This window comes from Cyprinus carpio, chromosome A7 (assembly GCF_018340385.1).
Source record: "Cyprinus carpio isolate SPL01 chromosome A7, ASM1834038v1, whole genome shotgun sequence".
Lineage (NCBI taxonomy): Eukaryota > Metazoa > Chordata > Actinopteri > Cypriniformes > Cyprinidae > Cyprinus > Cyprinus carpio.
The window spans coordinates 18,567,249-18,584,071 of NC_056578.1; the positions used below are offsets into that span (position 1 = coordinate 18,567,249).

General features: G+C 36.4%; 2 protein-coding genes across 2 annotated transcripts in view; both read right to left on the reverse strand.

Annotated features, from left to right (window-relative positions):
• The window catches only part of LOC109093720 (immunoglobulin superfamily DCC subclass member 3-like), a 71,796-nt gene extending 70,313 nt beyond the window's left edge, over nt 1-1,483 (reverse strand). Inside the window, exon 1 of the mRNA XM_042760098.1 lies at nt 1,185-1,483. Coding sequence (XP_042616032.1) covers nt 1,185-1,248 — 64 coding nt within the window. The 5' untranslated portion in view covers nt 1,249-1,483. The remainder of the gene's footprint in view (nt 1-1,184) is intronic.
• A 1,065-nt stretch (nt 1,484-2,548) lies between these two features.
• The window catches only part of LOC109079510 (immunoglobulin superfamily DCC subclass member 4-like), a 73,117-nt gene continuing 58,842 nt past the window's right edge, over nt 2,549-16,823 (reverse strand). The window contains exons 14-20 of the mRNA XM_042760099.1: nt 16,218-16,345; nt 15,070-15,240; nt 14,825-14,959; nt 13,145-13,247; nt 8,792-9,014; nt 8,374-8,502; nt 2,549-6,932 (exon numbers count right to left, since the gene is read on the reverse strand). Of these exons, the coding sequence (XP_042616033.1) occupies nt 6,399-6,932; nt 8,374-8,502; nt 8,792-9,014; nt 13,145-13,247; nt 14,825-14,959; nt 15,070-15,240; nt 16,218-16,345 (1,423 nt within the window). The 3' untranslated portion in view covers nt 2,549-6,398. The remainder of the gene's footprint in view (nt 6,933-8,373; nt 8,503-8,791; nt 9,015-13,144; nt 13,248-14,824; nt 14,960-15,069; nt 15,241-16,217; nt 16,346-16,823) is intronic.

The window sequence follows — 16,823 nt, forward strand, 5'->3', positions numbered from 1 at the left end:
CAGAGCTCCTGCTGTCTATGACAGATAATAGACCTGTGTGCAGAGAGAGAAGAGGAGCTCCTATGGTTTAGGAAATATTCCTGCACTTAAGATATAAAAATTCACCATCTTCCCTTTTACGTTATCACTTAAACCTCTATCTAAAAATGAACAATACATTGTGTAAAAAACCTGAACTGTGAATGTCATGAATAGAATAGAATAGAATAGAATAACAGACATGCCTAGAGTGCTAGAGATGTCTGTATGTCAAATAACAGAAATCTTAAATAGAGCTATTCAAGGCTACCATCCATAATAAATCAGAGAATATGAAACTGCACAGCTCCCAGGTTCTGCTTTTATCTTTATACTTACTAGTTAATTCATTATCTGTACATCATCTTAACCTTCATTAACATCTAGCTTTATTTACTGTATTCTATTTAATGTATACTGCAAATTTTGTTTTATTAGTACTAGCACCTTATTCGTATTTGATTTCTGTCACTTTATGTGTGTGTCTGCATTTTTATGTTCTGCCAGTATTGCATAAAGTAACTGACACTGAAAACTGATGGGCACAGTCAGAAACTGCTGTTCTAATAACACACACACGCACGACCATAACTAGTACTATTAAATGAATCAAAGTAGCTACACACAGCACTTCTCAAAGATCAAGGCCAATGGCATGTCTTGACTGACTCTATAGATTACACATGATTAATTAATATCAGAAATAAGGCTTAATCTACTTCTACCACATGTGAGGATATATATATATTCATATTAGTTTTCATATTGCTCCGAACACATCGCTTAAGTAATAGTCGATTAGAATTGAATGGTCATATTCCACATCAAAAATTCAAAGCACGTGGTAACAATGTCTAAGTGAAGTTCACATGTTCTTAACATAAAAATAAATTCATTTTCTGAAACCAGCATGAAACCCTAATATAACGTCGGCAAGCGCCTGCAAGGAACTCTCCATTCACAAAATCAGTTCATGCTTCTCTATGTAACATCTACATGTAGGCAAACACACCCACCCTAGTCTCATCTCCAGCTGTAAACACAAACGCTACAACCGCTAAAGAAACGCGTCTGAAGCCGACTGCAGTGTGATCAAGTTCACAGTCAATCGCGCTGACCAAGTGACCCAACACCGCGAGGTTCCCGGAGAGAAATCACACACTTACCGAAAACAGCTAGCAGGAGTATTCCGAGTGAGCATGGAGCCTGGCGGCGCCGTCCGGAAGCCATTTAATCACATTGAAGATTAGACGAGCAAAAAAAAGAAGGTGAGGCAAGAGCGAAGACAAGGATGGGAAAACAGTGAATCAGTTCCTCTTGATCCAAACTACAGCCGGTGACTCCAGCATTCTTGCGCCTTTTTTACTCATCTTTCAAGGAATGTGTCAGCAGCAGCATCTCGTGCTCTCTCCTCCTCGAGACCAGCTCATCCACCTTTCTGAGCTCACACACCCCGCTTCTCTCTCTCTCTCTCTCTCTCTCTCTCTCTCTCTCTCTCTCTCTCTCCAAAACAGAACAAAAGACACAGTCTCCAAACAGAGAGCACAAAACGGTAGCCTGTATGTGTGCAGGGCATAAAATTATTATCTTATAAATTATTTTATAATAAAGAGGCCACAGCAGAACAAAGGCACGAATTAATAAATGTAGAAATAAGAAATACTGTTGGAATGAAGTACAGTTAACCTAAGATGATGATGATGATGATAGGCCTAATAATAGTAGGCTAACTGAGGTGAGAGGAGTGTTTAATTAGACTTTTGTAAATTTTTTAAAACAAAAATTGCATAAACGTTTAAATCCTTTATTTTTAAAGAAAGGATGCAACCATTTGGACATGGACCTGCACTGAGATCCCAATATCTCTGGGACAGAGACATATAGGGGCCTAAAAAGGAAGATTTTCCCGAGGTTTAAAAATATTATCATTTAGAAATTGTGTTTGTTACAATAAATAATATTTTCTAATTAACACTTCTTGAAATTTCAGGGCAACAGCGATGAAAGAGTGCCATCTATTGACTGTTCAGCATACAATAGCTATGTTGCTTGATGTAAACAAGGATTGCCACATCTTTTCTTATAAAGCCCCTCCATCCCCTTCAGTAAGGCTCAAGCACCCCTTCATTGACACCAAAGCAGAAATGTGTTGATTTAACTCATATTATAGGTACTGCATATTATTTAGTATCATTGTCATTTTAATCATGTAACAAATAATAGAGCCTGTGCATGGGTGAAAAAGACTCAGTCTCATCCACATCCACTTGCACACTTTTCTTAAGTTTCTGTGTGAAGTAAATGTTTTGGATTACAAATCTCAAGAAAGAATAGCTAGTGTCTCACCTTTAGTGACATTTAGATACATTTACTTGTAAAAGTGAATTTGGAAGTCATTTCAACTCTTATGATTATAAAAGTAAATAATATGTATTTCACAGGGTCTATCCTTGTGAAGGTGCATAATTCATAATTGAAAATATATGCAGTATGCCTTTGAATCAGCTGTATAGAAAAATGAGACAACTTCTTGTTATCAAGATGTTTATTTACATAGTACAAGTTTGCAGAGACTGCTGCAAATCTCACAGAGACAGTGACAGAGGAACATAAACATTATAATATCATATTGTCCTCCATTGCATCCCTCCATCTGATATCAAACTTCACAGCTCACGTATATGATATAATTGAGTACCAACATTTGATCAGTCATCAGATATAATTTCACCGCATCAGTTATTCATAGGGCACATTTGTTCCAGTTAAAAAGTTTAGATTCAGTCTTAGTGAGTAAACTGACAGTTTCTTATGTATTCTGATTTTGAAAAACTAATGCCACAGAGCAGAAAACGAGCTACAGAGTAGAGTATAACATTTCTATGGGAGGGTCAAACAATATTACCATATCTCAGAAATAGAAACTAAATGGTCAATGAATTCTTCAATCTCTTCACCTGTGTCTTAAAACCATTACAATCTTTAGATCTGATTTTAAAAAGAAGGCCATGAGAGCATACAAACAAATAACAGATGGACACATGCTGTAATCATACTGGGTCGGCATAGTTGTGTGTTTGTGCTGAGACTGATGTTGTCTCTCACATTTAATCGACAGATGTCAGAGACCATACTGTTGCTGGTGTCACACAAATGTGTCCACAGTATGTGTGCTGAGAATCTCAGAAAAGCACAGGTCTGCTGGTTGAGTGGGGAAAGTACAAAAAAGGATGAATTCTTACATCACCAGAATAGAAAGGTCACCACGAAGCACCAGAAAAAAACAGCCATTAGAATACATGATTTCTTTTGAGAAATGTCTGTGCATCAGTTTTAATATTTGTTGTTGCTTTTCCCATGTCATAAAAGCCTTCATTTTCCAGGAGGACAGGTGAGGTTTTTATACTTCAGTGTACACTTGCTTTACATCAGAGTAAGCTGTTGCATTCCTCCAGAGTTTTTATGCAAAGACAGGGCACCTGAGCAATAAGCACAGATTACACGCACAGTATAAAAATGGCCCATATGCCACCATGTGTCTGTTTTGAGAGGTATGGCTTGACATCTGAACTCGCATTTCATGCATTTTGCTACTCTCCTCTGCAATATGCCAAATATTTATCCAGATAAGTGACAACCATGTGGAGCAAAAACCAGTCTGAAGCTTCAAAATGAGGTAAAATGTGACAACCGACTTATCCAGTTTAAGAAAACTCTGCTGCCAAACACACGATGATCAAAAGTACTAAATCTTTAAACATTTGTACCGTGTTGAAGATATAACTGCAATTAAATTAACAAGCAGCAAATGAGGTATCTGAATATTAACTTATCCTGAAGGGCTGATTCTGAACAATAAAATGCATATCTGAGAGAGACAAGACATCTGCTGACCCTGGCAAAACCACAATTTCCTTAATTTCAGACAAAACAAGAGGTTTATTTCCCCCACACATTCCTAATGCTGAAGGTGGGACGTGCTAAACACTATAATCTGATGTAGAAGACTCTGGAGCAAAGCTAAGACTGTATGTGTGACATCAAACATATCAGAAAAGAACAAAAATTATTTTTGTGACAACTGTTTATGAAAATTAAAAACTAATTTATGCCGTTTGAAAGGATCTTTTACCCAAAAATTTAAATGATGCGACCATTTAGCACACAAAAGAAGATATACATTTTTTGTCCACACAATGAAAGTCATTGCATGGGGACCAATGTTGTTCAGGAAACTTCCTTCAGAATATCTTCTTTTTGCAGCAGTACTTCACACAGGTTTGGAACGACATGAGGATGAGTGAATAATGTCAAAATTTTCTGTTTTAGGTTTACTATCCTTTTAACACAGAACTGGCATGAAGCATATTGGACAAAAATGTTATAATCTCAGTAAAAGCACCGAGTCTAAAGCTAAAGACTTTTTGTTGTTGAGTTGTTGACTGGTCACTATACATCTAGAAGTGTGACAACAGACGACATGCGAGTTGCTTACTTAATGTAATTATTAAACAAGCAGCCAGAGTAATTCAGACATTCATCATCTTCATTTCCAACATGATCAGCCCTGAGTTTGGCCTGCTGCGCATACAAAAACTGGAATGTTCAAAAGACCATCTTAAAAGTAACCTAGTCTTGCTCTAGCACCAAAGCACTATTCAGTGAAGTTATTGAAATAGACAAAGACAATCAGCTGAACTGTGGCAATGACTGAGCTCGACTAGAATGAGAGTGGCATCATGGGCAGTCCTGTCAATGACATGAAGGATTTTGAGAGTTTGTTGATGTTTATCTTCCAATATAACAGCGCTAACATAAAAGAAACTACTTTAAATAAGCGTTTAAAATGCATAAAAAGGAAGCGCAACAGATACAGATCCTGCTCTCAGCAGCAATAAAACGATTTTGCATGGAGGATAAAATTTATTTACAGTTCCAGATGAACTCTGAATGGTGACAGACGCGTGGCCTGAGGACAAAGAATAAGGTACAGGACAAGACCTCTGAGAGATGGAGGCCATTTCCTAGTTTGGCGGAAAATGTTCTTCTCAGACTCCCTGCGTAGAAGTTCCTGAGAAAAAGAGATGACTGGCATGTCAACAGGTAGATCTTTAACCGTGTGGTTTGCCTTCCACTGTGTTTATACCCCATTTTTTTCTTTTTTTTCCATAGCAAAGGACTACACAAGCAGATGACATATGCTTGCACACAGGTGAAAGTTTGAGTAACCGTTACACAAGAATACAGACACAGAGTGAGAAGGGCAGTAGATTCTGCTATTATCCAAAGGCTATGAATCAGACGGCTTCAAATCCGCCTATACTATACTCATAAAATCACACAGGAAAAAAAACAATCCTGTAAAGAAATGAGGTAGTGCTGTTGACTGAGAAAAACTTGGAGCATGAATCAATGTGTATTTACAGGTACACTCAGAGTTGAAATGACAGAAAATGTATATGGACTCTTAGTGTTCCTTTTGTATTGTTCCTTTTTTCTTATTTGATACAGCAACCGTGTATATACACATGCACTTTAAATTTGAGACTCCTGAGACACTACGCTCCAGTCAGGGAATGTGTGTTTTTATTTGTATTGTATTCTGGTTTGTTTGCTTATGTATGTATGCGAAAATGTACCTCTGATCTGATCAAGTTACAGAGACAGTTTACCCAAAAATGAAAATTCTGTCATCATTTTCTCAACCTCAAGTTGTTCCACACCTGTATGATTTTCTTACTTCTGCAGAAAAAAACAACAACATTTTTGTCCATGCACAGGTTTGGAGCAACACGAGCAAAAGTAAATGACAAAATGTTCATTTACGGGTGAACAATCCCTTTAAACCTGGAATAGATGGATACGCAATATCCATGTGTTTGCGTTTATGTGTGGTGACCCTGAGACAGCAGGAAGTGGTACTTTGTGGCAGGGTTATCTTCTCTGACAAGATCTTCACCCATTGGCACTGATCTCGTGATGTTCGTCCTGTGAATGAGTTCTGTTTCCATATGCAGGGCTGATTTCAGGGTCCTTTGACTTCACCTCAGTGTAAGAACCCTCTGACTTCACGTGTGCATGTAAACATATAAACCACTTCACTTCAGCACATTCCGTACATGCACACAAAGAGGGGTTAAAGTGTACCACTGGTATGCCCTAAAATGCATTTCCATGGAGACTAGTGCTAAAAAAAATATTCTATGTGTACATACATATAAAATAATGGAACCAAAAGTTTGCAATAAAACAGCCAAGAGAAGAGGCGTGCGTGGCTATGAGAAAATATCAACTTCTCCAGCAGGAAGGTGCCACTCTGTTGTCCTTCTCTGTCCTAGAACTTTAGGAACATCATTTATTACACTTTTCCTCCTTCCAGCTTAGGGGTACACATAGTTATGCACCCCTGAGGTAGAGTGGACAAGGCCAGAGCTGGCAAGGGATGAGGGGGAGGCGGGGAGACCTGGTGAGGGCAGAACCTTTCCTGTAGGGCACAGCCTGTGGACCCCATTCTCCAGGGTCTCTGCCTTTGGACAAAGGGGTTTGGATGAATGGAAGCCATTAGTAAGCCCCACACCTTGGTTTTTGGCACTGCCCACTGTCGGCTGGCTGAGTCCACTTTCAAATGGTCCATTGTGATTGGACAGTACTTCTGAGATGTGAGTGCTGGGGGCTGGAGATGGAGATTGAGTTTCATGGTTGTTCTTGCTGTGAGCATAAGTTGGATGTGGGTTTGATGTGGGAGTTGCCTTCTCTCCAGGAGATGGGTGCTTGGAAAATGGAGTCTCCAAAGAGAGCTCCATGTCGCTTTGTGGACCCTGGTCAACCGTCGTGTTAGACAGCTGTGAATGCACGATGACTTCAGCCTCCACCTGGTTCTTGCTGAGGGAATACAGCCTCTCCACGTGCCCGCTCTGCAAATACAGCACATCACAAAAAAAAAAACAACTCTTCAAACTGGGTTATATTTTTTAAAAATTCCTAATATGCTTCTAGTCCTTTTTTTTAAATGTTGGAATAGTTTATGTATAATAGTCAACAGACCTCTTTATAAGGATTAAGAGTTGTATGATCAATATGTATGTAGGAAGACTTACAATAAAATACATGTATGTAGGAAGACTTTGACTTTAACAGTGTTTCATCAAATAAATTGCATGATATTCAAATTAATTAATTTAATCACAGTGAATTATTTATCGATATTTACTGAAAAAAAGCTCTCAAATTTAAGGACATGATATTATTATATTTTACACTATACAGTTCAAAAGTTTGGGGTTGGTAATATTTTTTAATGTTTTGTTAATGTCTTATGCTCACCTAGCCTGCATTAAACTGATCAAAATCACAGTAAAGCAGTCATTTTGTGGAATAATATTACAATTCTAAATAACTTATTTATATATACTTATTTATAATATATATATTGAGCATATTTTAAAATGTAATTTATTAATTTGATGGCAAAGCTGAACACTTAATATTTTTGTGATTTGAACACGGTCAAATGATTATCATCTTTGTAACAGCATAAATGTCTATACTGTAACTTTGAACCAATTTAATGTATCTTTACTAAATTAAAGTATTGCTTTTGAAAAAAAAAAAAAAAAAGAAAAAAAAATCATACTGGCCCCAACGTTTGAACGATAGTGTCGATTTTTTTTGTGTATTTGATTTATAAATTTATTTTTTAATTCATTTCCATTGTGCTTTTTTTAGTTTCTTACACCATAAATGCCACATACTAAAGACACCATGCCAAGCTGAATGTAGTTTCTTCAATTAATCGCACTAAATCAATGTATAGTCTAATATAAACATTAAATTATGGGGTGAAAATTGGACATTGTGGGTATGGAAGGTGGAAGATCACAATCTAAAATGTTAATGATTTTGTGCAGTACAGTTCAGCACAGTTCCATCATAAGAATTGGAAAACAGATTTTTAAAAATGTCAACAAGGAAATAAAATGATGGCAATATGAGGAGGAGAGATGGATAAAGGTGTAATTTTATGAGTAAGCTTCCTGCTGCTTCTATATCTGAGGAGCTTTCGGAAGGGCAGTAATTGGTAAATGGTATGCAGACATCAGCTTTTCATTTCAAGTGTCACATGCTAATTAGCTGACTTCCCCACTGTCTTCTTAATGGTAATTACATTCTCTGTACATTTCCTGTCTGTGTGAGGCACAATCCATCAGCCCCATCCCCCATCACACACATTCATAAACACACAAGCAGATTACGTGATTTCATAAGATAAAGATCAAAAATCTGTTATGCGACTTCTGTATTTCTATACTGCCTTTGTCACACCCCAACATTCATGGTTATTTCTACACTCCTTACCTTATTGTTCTCTGACGGTAGTCCCTCAAGAGCTCCATTAATGAGAGCAGAAGAATCCTCAGTTATAGTATCTCTGTATCTGGTGATCCTATTGGCCCAGTTCCGACTAACGGATCCATTCCAGGCTGGCTGAATTTGGAGCAGAAAGAGGAAACCGACAGACTGAAAATACTAAAATATGAAAACATTTTCATAGATCAACATCTTTTGTTGGTCTTGGAATATGTTTATCAAACAACACAGTCCTATCCCAAACAAAACCAAACCTTTTTCCTATCCCTCCAATCTCATTGGCTGATAGGAACCTTCTTGCCAACAAGGATGCATAGTTGGGAAAATGGTTGTATCGTTCAGTGAACATCAAATTAGTGTACTGTAGATGCTGGCACAGTTAACTAGAGTATATGACAATGCTCACCTTGGATTCTTCAAGGCCATCGTCAGCCCCTTCTATGTTACCCATGAGACTCTGTTGCTCGGTGAGGTCTGTGAGGGGTTTGTTGGGGTCTTGTGCACTAGAGGGCATGAGGGTTTCCAACTCATGGCAGTCACTGCAGTCAGGCGCAGTAGCAGGCACTGGACGGGCACCCTTCCTGTACTGAGGACTCAAAGAACTTGAGTCAAGTCCACCAGACACATCGCTAAAAGTGACAGAGAGGACGATCATTAAATATCACTTACCATCTTTATTTATAATGCTAAGTTAAGTGGTGTACACTTCCATAAAGCTTCAGCAAATGAATGCATGACCTGAGGCACGTCTCTCTGGTATAAATGTAATAGGGGGTAACATTTAAAAGTTTGACCAATATATTGCCAAGGCCATTTTCAAATTTGTCATCGACGATACGTTTTTTAGTTCTAATAAATATTATCTAAATATCTAAAGCTGAAGGCTGTCACAGAAGCTTTCAAGGTTCTCGACAATTTCTATAAACTATTGAAACAGTTCAAAGATTCCTCATTAGTTTTTAAAGAGATGTGATCAGGTTAGGTACCATAGACTCTGAATTACGGCCCTCAGTTATTCTGAAAAATCCTATTCTGAAGAAGAAGAAAAAAACTCTTTTGTATAAGTTAAAGTTAATGTATATGTTAATTTAAAAAAAGAGCAACAAATCAGTATATTAGTAATGGCTGCTCACAGGCATTACTATCACAGGCAAAATAACATTTAAAAAAATGTGACCCTGCCTGTGAAAACACATCTGAAGTCATTTATTTATTTTTTATTTTTTTGTGATTTACTGTTTTCTACATATAATCATCCTTCATAAAGATGTAGAACATTCTGTGAAAATATAACCTTTATATCTTTAATATTGACTGAGTAAGGCCATGTCAAAGATTGAAATCATACTGAAATTAATAGTTGAAATCAAACTTTGATGTTTATCTCCTCATAATTAGATTTTGAGACTTTAGCCTGGATTTCACAGAAAGGATGACATACTGTATATTAACACAGAAAACATATTTTAAAATGTAATATTATTTCACAACATGCACTTAAATATTTTTTTACTTTTTTTTATCCAATAAATGCAGACTTGGTAAGCATAAGAAACTTGTTTTTTCTAAATGAATAAAAAAATATTACGGATGCCAAACTTTTGAAAAGCAGTGTACACAGTATATACAGTACAGTGTATATATTTATGTTGTTTTGGTTAAAAGTCTTGTTAAATCTAAATGTATTTGCTTAAATTACCAGTGTATTCCTATCTGTGACATTATGAAGGATATTGCTTGGTTGGTTTGAAACACTTATTGTTAAATGATTATGGTGTATGTTCTTGAAAACAGGAACAGTGTATGCTACAGTGAAATCCTTGACAACGCCCTGCCACGCAAAACCGTACCAACAGCCCCCCGCCCCCTCAAAAAAACAAAAACAAACAAAAGAAAATCTTACTGCTTTCAGAGACATATAGGATATTCCTAATTTTCAGAAATATAACCTGTCTTTTCTTCCCTTCTATATACATTTACTGTTCAGGGTGAATGTTAAAGAACCAGTCATTTTATCTAATGAGCTTGGTCGCAATTTCACAGCTGGACTCCTTAGCCAAGAGTCTGATGAGTGCATAATATCTCGGCCTCACATAGCTTGTCAAATTCCCCACCTCACATTAATATCAATGTGTACTTATGCAAAAACTTTAAAATGTAAAGGTCACACATGTATAATGGAGACACCATGGGCCATTCTAGGATTTTCATTTTAGGGGGGCTCAGGCCCCAGTGAGGGTATAATATATATGTGAGGGATAATCAACGGCTAGCAGTGCATTAAAGGATTTTAAATGCACGACGTGCAGGCAAAGAACTGCCTGATGCAAAGCTCTGCAAAGTGTATTTAAAATCCTTTAATGCAAGGCTAGCCATTGATTATCCCGCTTATTCCATGGTCATTTACCAAGTTATAGACAAGTTAAAACTAGTATTGCTCTTTACAGTGAAATATTTGACCCAATGGGTAAAAATGACAGTTATTTTCATCAGTTACAGCATGTTAGCGCTAACATTCTGTCAGCTTCAAATCAGACACAGAGATGAAATAGTGCGTAAGATCACATTCATTTGTATGAATTATAGCATGTATTTCAATTAATTATCGCTCGAGAGAGAGCGAGAGCTAGAGAGAGATGACAGTTGTGTGTGCGTGCTGCGTCTGCGCTTCTCTCTCTACAAACAGTTACCTCAAAAACAGCCATTTTACCATCGTTGCTGAGGAATATCATGAAGCAATCTAGTATCTAGTCTATTTTATTAATAAAAATCGAGAGGAAGCGTTGACAACAAGTTTATGTGTGTGTGCAGCACAATCTGCGATCTCTCTCTCTCTCTGTGTATGTGTGTGTGTGTGCGAGGCGAGTGATGTGTGTTGGTCAGTTTGCATCGTTTAAAGCAGCGCATTAATATAGAACGGTGATTAAACTGACTTGGAACTACCTGTGCGTTAAACGTTTCTACTCCATACCTGCCAGCCAATCAGAATCCATTATTCAGACAAACCATGGAATATATATAATAAAAAATGTTTGACTAATAGTGGTGGTATGCTAAATTTATATACCAAAAAGTGCAGTATTCCACTCTATTGCATAGATAGGTATAACATATAACTGAATAAGCCAAATACAAGTCTTCATGATCTCTCTCTCTCTCTCTCACACACACACACGTTTACTGTACACACAAAAATTTTTTATTGTTTGCATTTCTAGTACAACCCTCTTTCCTTAGCTCAAGTATGCAAACCTCTTTGCCACATGCACTGGAAAATGTATTACATTGAAAGTAAAATTTTCAAATGAAAAAGGCAACATGATTGTTTTATAAAATATGCATTCATATGTGCTTCATTTTCACTTGAGGAAACAGCTGTGGTGTGATGAGGGGTGACCGCAGCGAAAAACTTAGGGTACAGTAGATGGGGAACCGATATATTTTTTTGTAAACTTTATGACAAAGAACAGAACTGCACAGATGCAGATATTATAACAATCTATCATTAAACACACACACAAATGTCCTCTATTTTTCACTCTGCGGATAGAAAAAGAACGCGCTGAAAGACCGGGAGGAGCCGATCGAAGTCTGCAACCATTTTCATATGAAATTTAATGGGGACTGATGCGATCACAAATTCGTGTACAGTTTATGGAGCTAATTGCAAAATTTTAGGGGGGGCTGAGTAGTCATTTTAGCCCCTATAAAATGGCCTAGCGATGCCCATGGGAGACACTATGCTTTATTCATACTCTGTTAACCAGTAATCACTGCAGCTGACCACAAATCTCAGAAGAAGGTGAAATGAGTTTGGTTCTCTCATTCTCTAAATGCAAAAGCCCAGCAGACTCAATCTGCCTCTGTGGATGTTCATTAAACCAGCAGAGCTCTAACAGAGCGAGAGCAATCAGCCATGACTCTCTGTCATTCAGCTCTCAATACCGCACATCTGCCACATCTGCTTCAGACACACATACGCTTGCACACACGCTGTGTGATTGAGTGTTGTTATTCACCCATGTCTCATTCCAGATTGAAGTAACTTCCAAAAGGTCCTTGAAACTTTCAAAATTTGAATATAATTTGGGGAGGCTTTTTACTGCAGCTCGTTTGTCATTAAAAGCCTTTGGGGGGAAAACAGATTTCTACCTAAACTGTGACTGTTGCATTGTTTTTGTATGTATAAGGAATAGTTCATCTATAAAATTAAAATACATGTAAAAAAAAAAAAAATGTTTCAGTGGGTCCCAATTCTCTGATACAGAGTGTGATAGTATTATTTATATATTATTATAGCATTTATTATTATTATTTTTTATATTTAATATTCATTTTAGTTCAAATTTTGTCACACGCGTTATCATTTTTATAATTTATTATATTTCTATATTGCTTCTTTTTATTTTAGTTTCTGTTAACGTCAATTAGTTGTCAAGGCAATATTTCATTTTTATTTAATATATATTTTTTTATTTATTTCAGCTTTATTTCAATAACAGAAAAAGAATTGTAGTAGTTTCATCATTTATTAATTATAATAATATTTATTTATTTATTTATTCCAAACACCAGTGACTTTCATTGTATGTATGAACAAAAGCAGAAGAAACATTCTTAAAAATATATTTTTTGTTCTGCACAATAAAGAAAGTCATACAGATGAACAATGACAGCATTTTAAATTTTGGGTGAATCATTTATAACCAATGAAATGATCTTAGCTCATGGATCTTTCAAAGTTTGAAGAGGCGCATACCGTGTTTTTCCATTGCGGAAACTGACACACATGCAGAGTAGGATGCAGAGCAGACCAACACACACTCCAACTATGATACCAGTCACAGCATGGATATCCAGCTCTGTAGGAGAGTGACAGAGAGAGAGAGAGAGAGAGAGAGAGAGAGAGAGAGAGAGAGAGAGAGAGAGAGAGAGAGAGAGAGAGAGAATGCACGAGAGAAGTGTACAAATCAGTCATCAAGTAATTATACATAATTTAACTTTATAGTAATTCAATGCAACTAAATCGTACTTAAGGATAATAATGATATACTAATTACAACACAATGTGTTATTTTAATTATAAATCATTTTAGGACTGGTGTATGTAAGTCTGTGAATTTCTGTGGCCAACTCCCCACAGACAGTGTGTGTGTGTATGAGGCTGGACTGAATCACTTCACACTCCCTGTGGGAGTGCTATTAATTGAGTGTCAGTGATGGGCAGAGGCAGATGGCAGTCTTCACACACACACACACACACACACACACACACACACACACACACACACACACACACACACACACACACACACACACAAACACACACACACACACACACACACACACACACACACACACACACACACACACACACACACACACACACACACACACACACACACACACACACACACACACACCTGTGATGTTTCATGCAGATTCAGAGAAACTTAACTGGCATTATCTATTGCCAAAGCAATAGAAAAACATTATATACACATAAAGATACATAGAAGCACAAATCAGTGCTACTTGCAGGTTCATGTTTTTGAGCTACAGTATATGCTTCTTTGACTGCAAATGTTCACATATCAGCCAAGTTTTCTCTAGCTCAAAGAGTACTGCAAGGCCATGGGTTTGATTCAGTTGATTGTATACCTTGAATGAGGTGTATGCCGCATTGGATAAAAGAGTCTACCAAAAGCACAAGTACAAATGTAACATAAATGTATAAATATATCACATTAACGTAAAGATTATGAGGTTTCAGTTAGTAACTATGGGATGCTGATTCTTTTATGCTTCCATTGAATATATTTGTGGTGGTTTGCAGAATCTCTCTCTCTCTATAAAGGTCTACTTACCTTACAAATGGTCACCGTTTTTTTTTTTTTTTTTTAAATGTATCTCTTATGCTCACCAAGGATGCATTTGATCAAAAATACAGTAAAATGTTTTGAAAAGAATGGCATTTATTTGAAACAGAAATCTTTTAATATTATACATTTCTTTATTGCTACTTTTGATCAATTTAATGCTGAATAAAATGTATATATATATATATATATATATATATATATATATATATATGTATATAATTATATACATATGTATATATATATATTTATTTTTTTCTTTCTGACCCCAAACTTTTGAACAATAGTGTACCCATTTACATCAGAGGTAAAAACTCACCTGTAATTAAAAAAAACTTCAGGGTGTTTTTTCATTACGTATTGCTTTTAAAAGTGGAAATCGTATAAAATGCTTTAGTGGATCTACACATTAAATAAATTAAACTAGCCAAAGCAATACTGCAAAGTACCAAGTAAATGGTGGCCACAGAAGCATAATATAAATCTTGAAGAATAAAATTCGTAGACACCCTTAAAAAAAAAAAAAAAAAATCATACACATGAATCATACACATACACACCATATTTCTTTGGAGGAGTTAAGACATCCTTCACAGGTGAATATGGTCCCACCCCAACTTCAGTGCAGGCCCCCATCTTAAAATAATAACGCATCCCACTCATCAGGCCTTGGACCTCTGCACTGTTAACAGAACCTGAGGAAAGAGAGTTAGGCAGAGAGAGATTTATAAGGGAGACAATAACAATTCTTATAAGACATGCAACACCATCTGCTTTTTGTTTGTGTGTGTGTTTGTAGATTTACCGTCATGTGTGAGGTGTATCCACAGGTGATCTGGATGGCTGATGTTGCCAGTGTAGAGGATCCAGTAGGACAAAATGACACCATTTGGCTCCAGTGGAGGGCGCCAGCTCACAAGAACAGAGTATGAATCCAGCGCACTCAACTGCATATCCAGAGGAGGAGAGGAGGGTCCTGCAGTAAAAAACACACATTATACCCAAAACACAGGAAACCAAAAAAGGAAAAGAGAATCATATTAAGAAAGTTTTTATTTTGAATCGTTTTGAATTAGCCACAATCTTTAAAATGAATATGTTTAAAAAAAGTATTTTAGATTACTCATACTTAAAGTACTGTGGCATTTACCATGGTTTTTACTGGTACTGAATAGTAATAAGCTGGTACTTTAAGATACAGTACTTTCAAAAATGACATGGGACTCTGTTTTCAAGTGTACTCTGAATTCACTAATATAATACTAAAAAATAATTGTGTGTTTCTTTTAAAGGTGTAGCTTATTAAAGTTATATGATGATGTTATAATGGTCACAGCACATGCAGTCTGGGAGTTAAGGAGATACCACAAGTATAAAATCATTTTTTTTAAGAGGGAAAGGTCTCGTTTTTGAAGTGCCCACTCTTTCTCCCCCCTCAAGAGTAGATAAAGCTCCTCTCAGTTGGTCTGACACTAAATTGCTGTGGCAACATGCCCCTCCCTGGCATCACTTGGCTAGACTGACTGACAAGCTGAAAGACTCTTGGCCAACAAGAGGAGCAAATTCCATCTGGGCTTTTAATTAAAGCCAATTATCTCCTTACGCCTCTCCCTATTAATCCTCTAACTGTTAACCTAACACAAACACACTGACCCACACAACTCACACACTTGCAGTACACTCACAAATACATATTTATTCATCACTTCCCACTCAAAAAAAACCCCTACAGACACTCACGCTTGTGTACACACAATAATTAGAGCTCTCGCTCACACACGAACAAACTCAAGTCAGTGTGAACTCTGCCAGATTTTCCAGAAAAGAAACTCAGTTAAAAAAAAAAGAGAATAAAAGATCATACTCCATATAATTCACACTCTATAAAACTTTCTTTTCCACATATATTAGGTAGAAAGGTTCTTTTACAGCACTGAAAGGGGCTGTACTCACTGTCTGGAAGTGTGGGTTCTTCCACTGTGCTGCTGAAAGGGCCACTCATATCAGCTCCGTTAGACTGCACAGCAATTTCATAGCTTGTGAAGGGCTTCAGTGATTCCAGTAAAATCTCCTGAGAAGAGCTGAAATACAGTAAGATACAGAGAAATACAGTCAGAGGACTGGTTGACTGAGAAGGGATTACTAAACAGTCAATGTTGCTATCATCAAATCATTAAAAAAATGCAATGTTTGCATTGAATTTATTTAATCAAAAATACAGTAAAGCATTCATATTGTGAAAATTATTACAATTTCACAAAATAAAAAAAAAATATATATAAATTAAATATAAATAATTAACACTAAATAGAAAAATAATTATATTCGAATATATTTTAAAATAAATAAAAAGCTGAATTTTCAGCAGCCATTACTCCAGTCTTCAGCATCACATGATTTTTCAGAAATAATTCTAATATGCTGATTTGGTGCTCAAGAAACATTAGTTATTATTATCAATGTTGAAAACAGTTGTGCTGCTTAATATTTTTCTGGGATTCTTTTATGAACAGAATTGATTGTAAAAATTATAAATGTCAATTTTTGATCAGTCTGTCA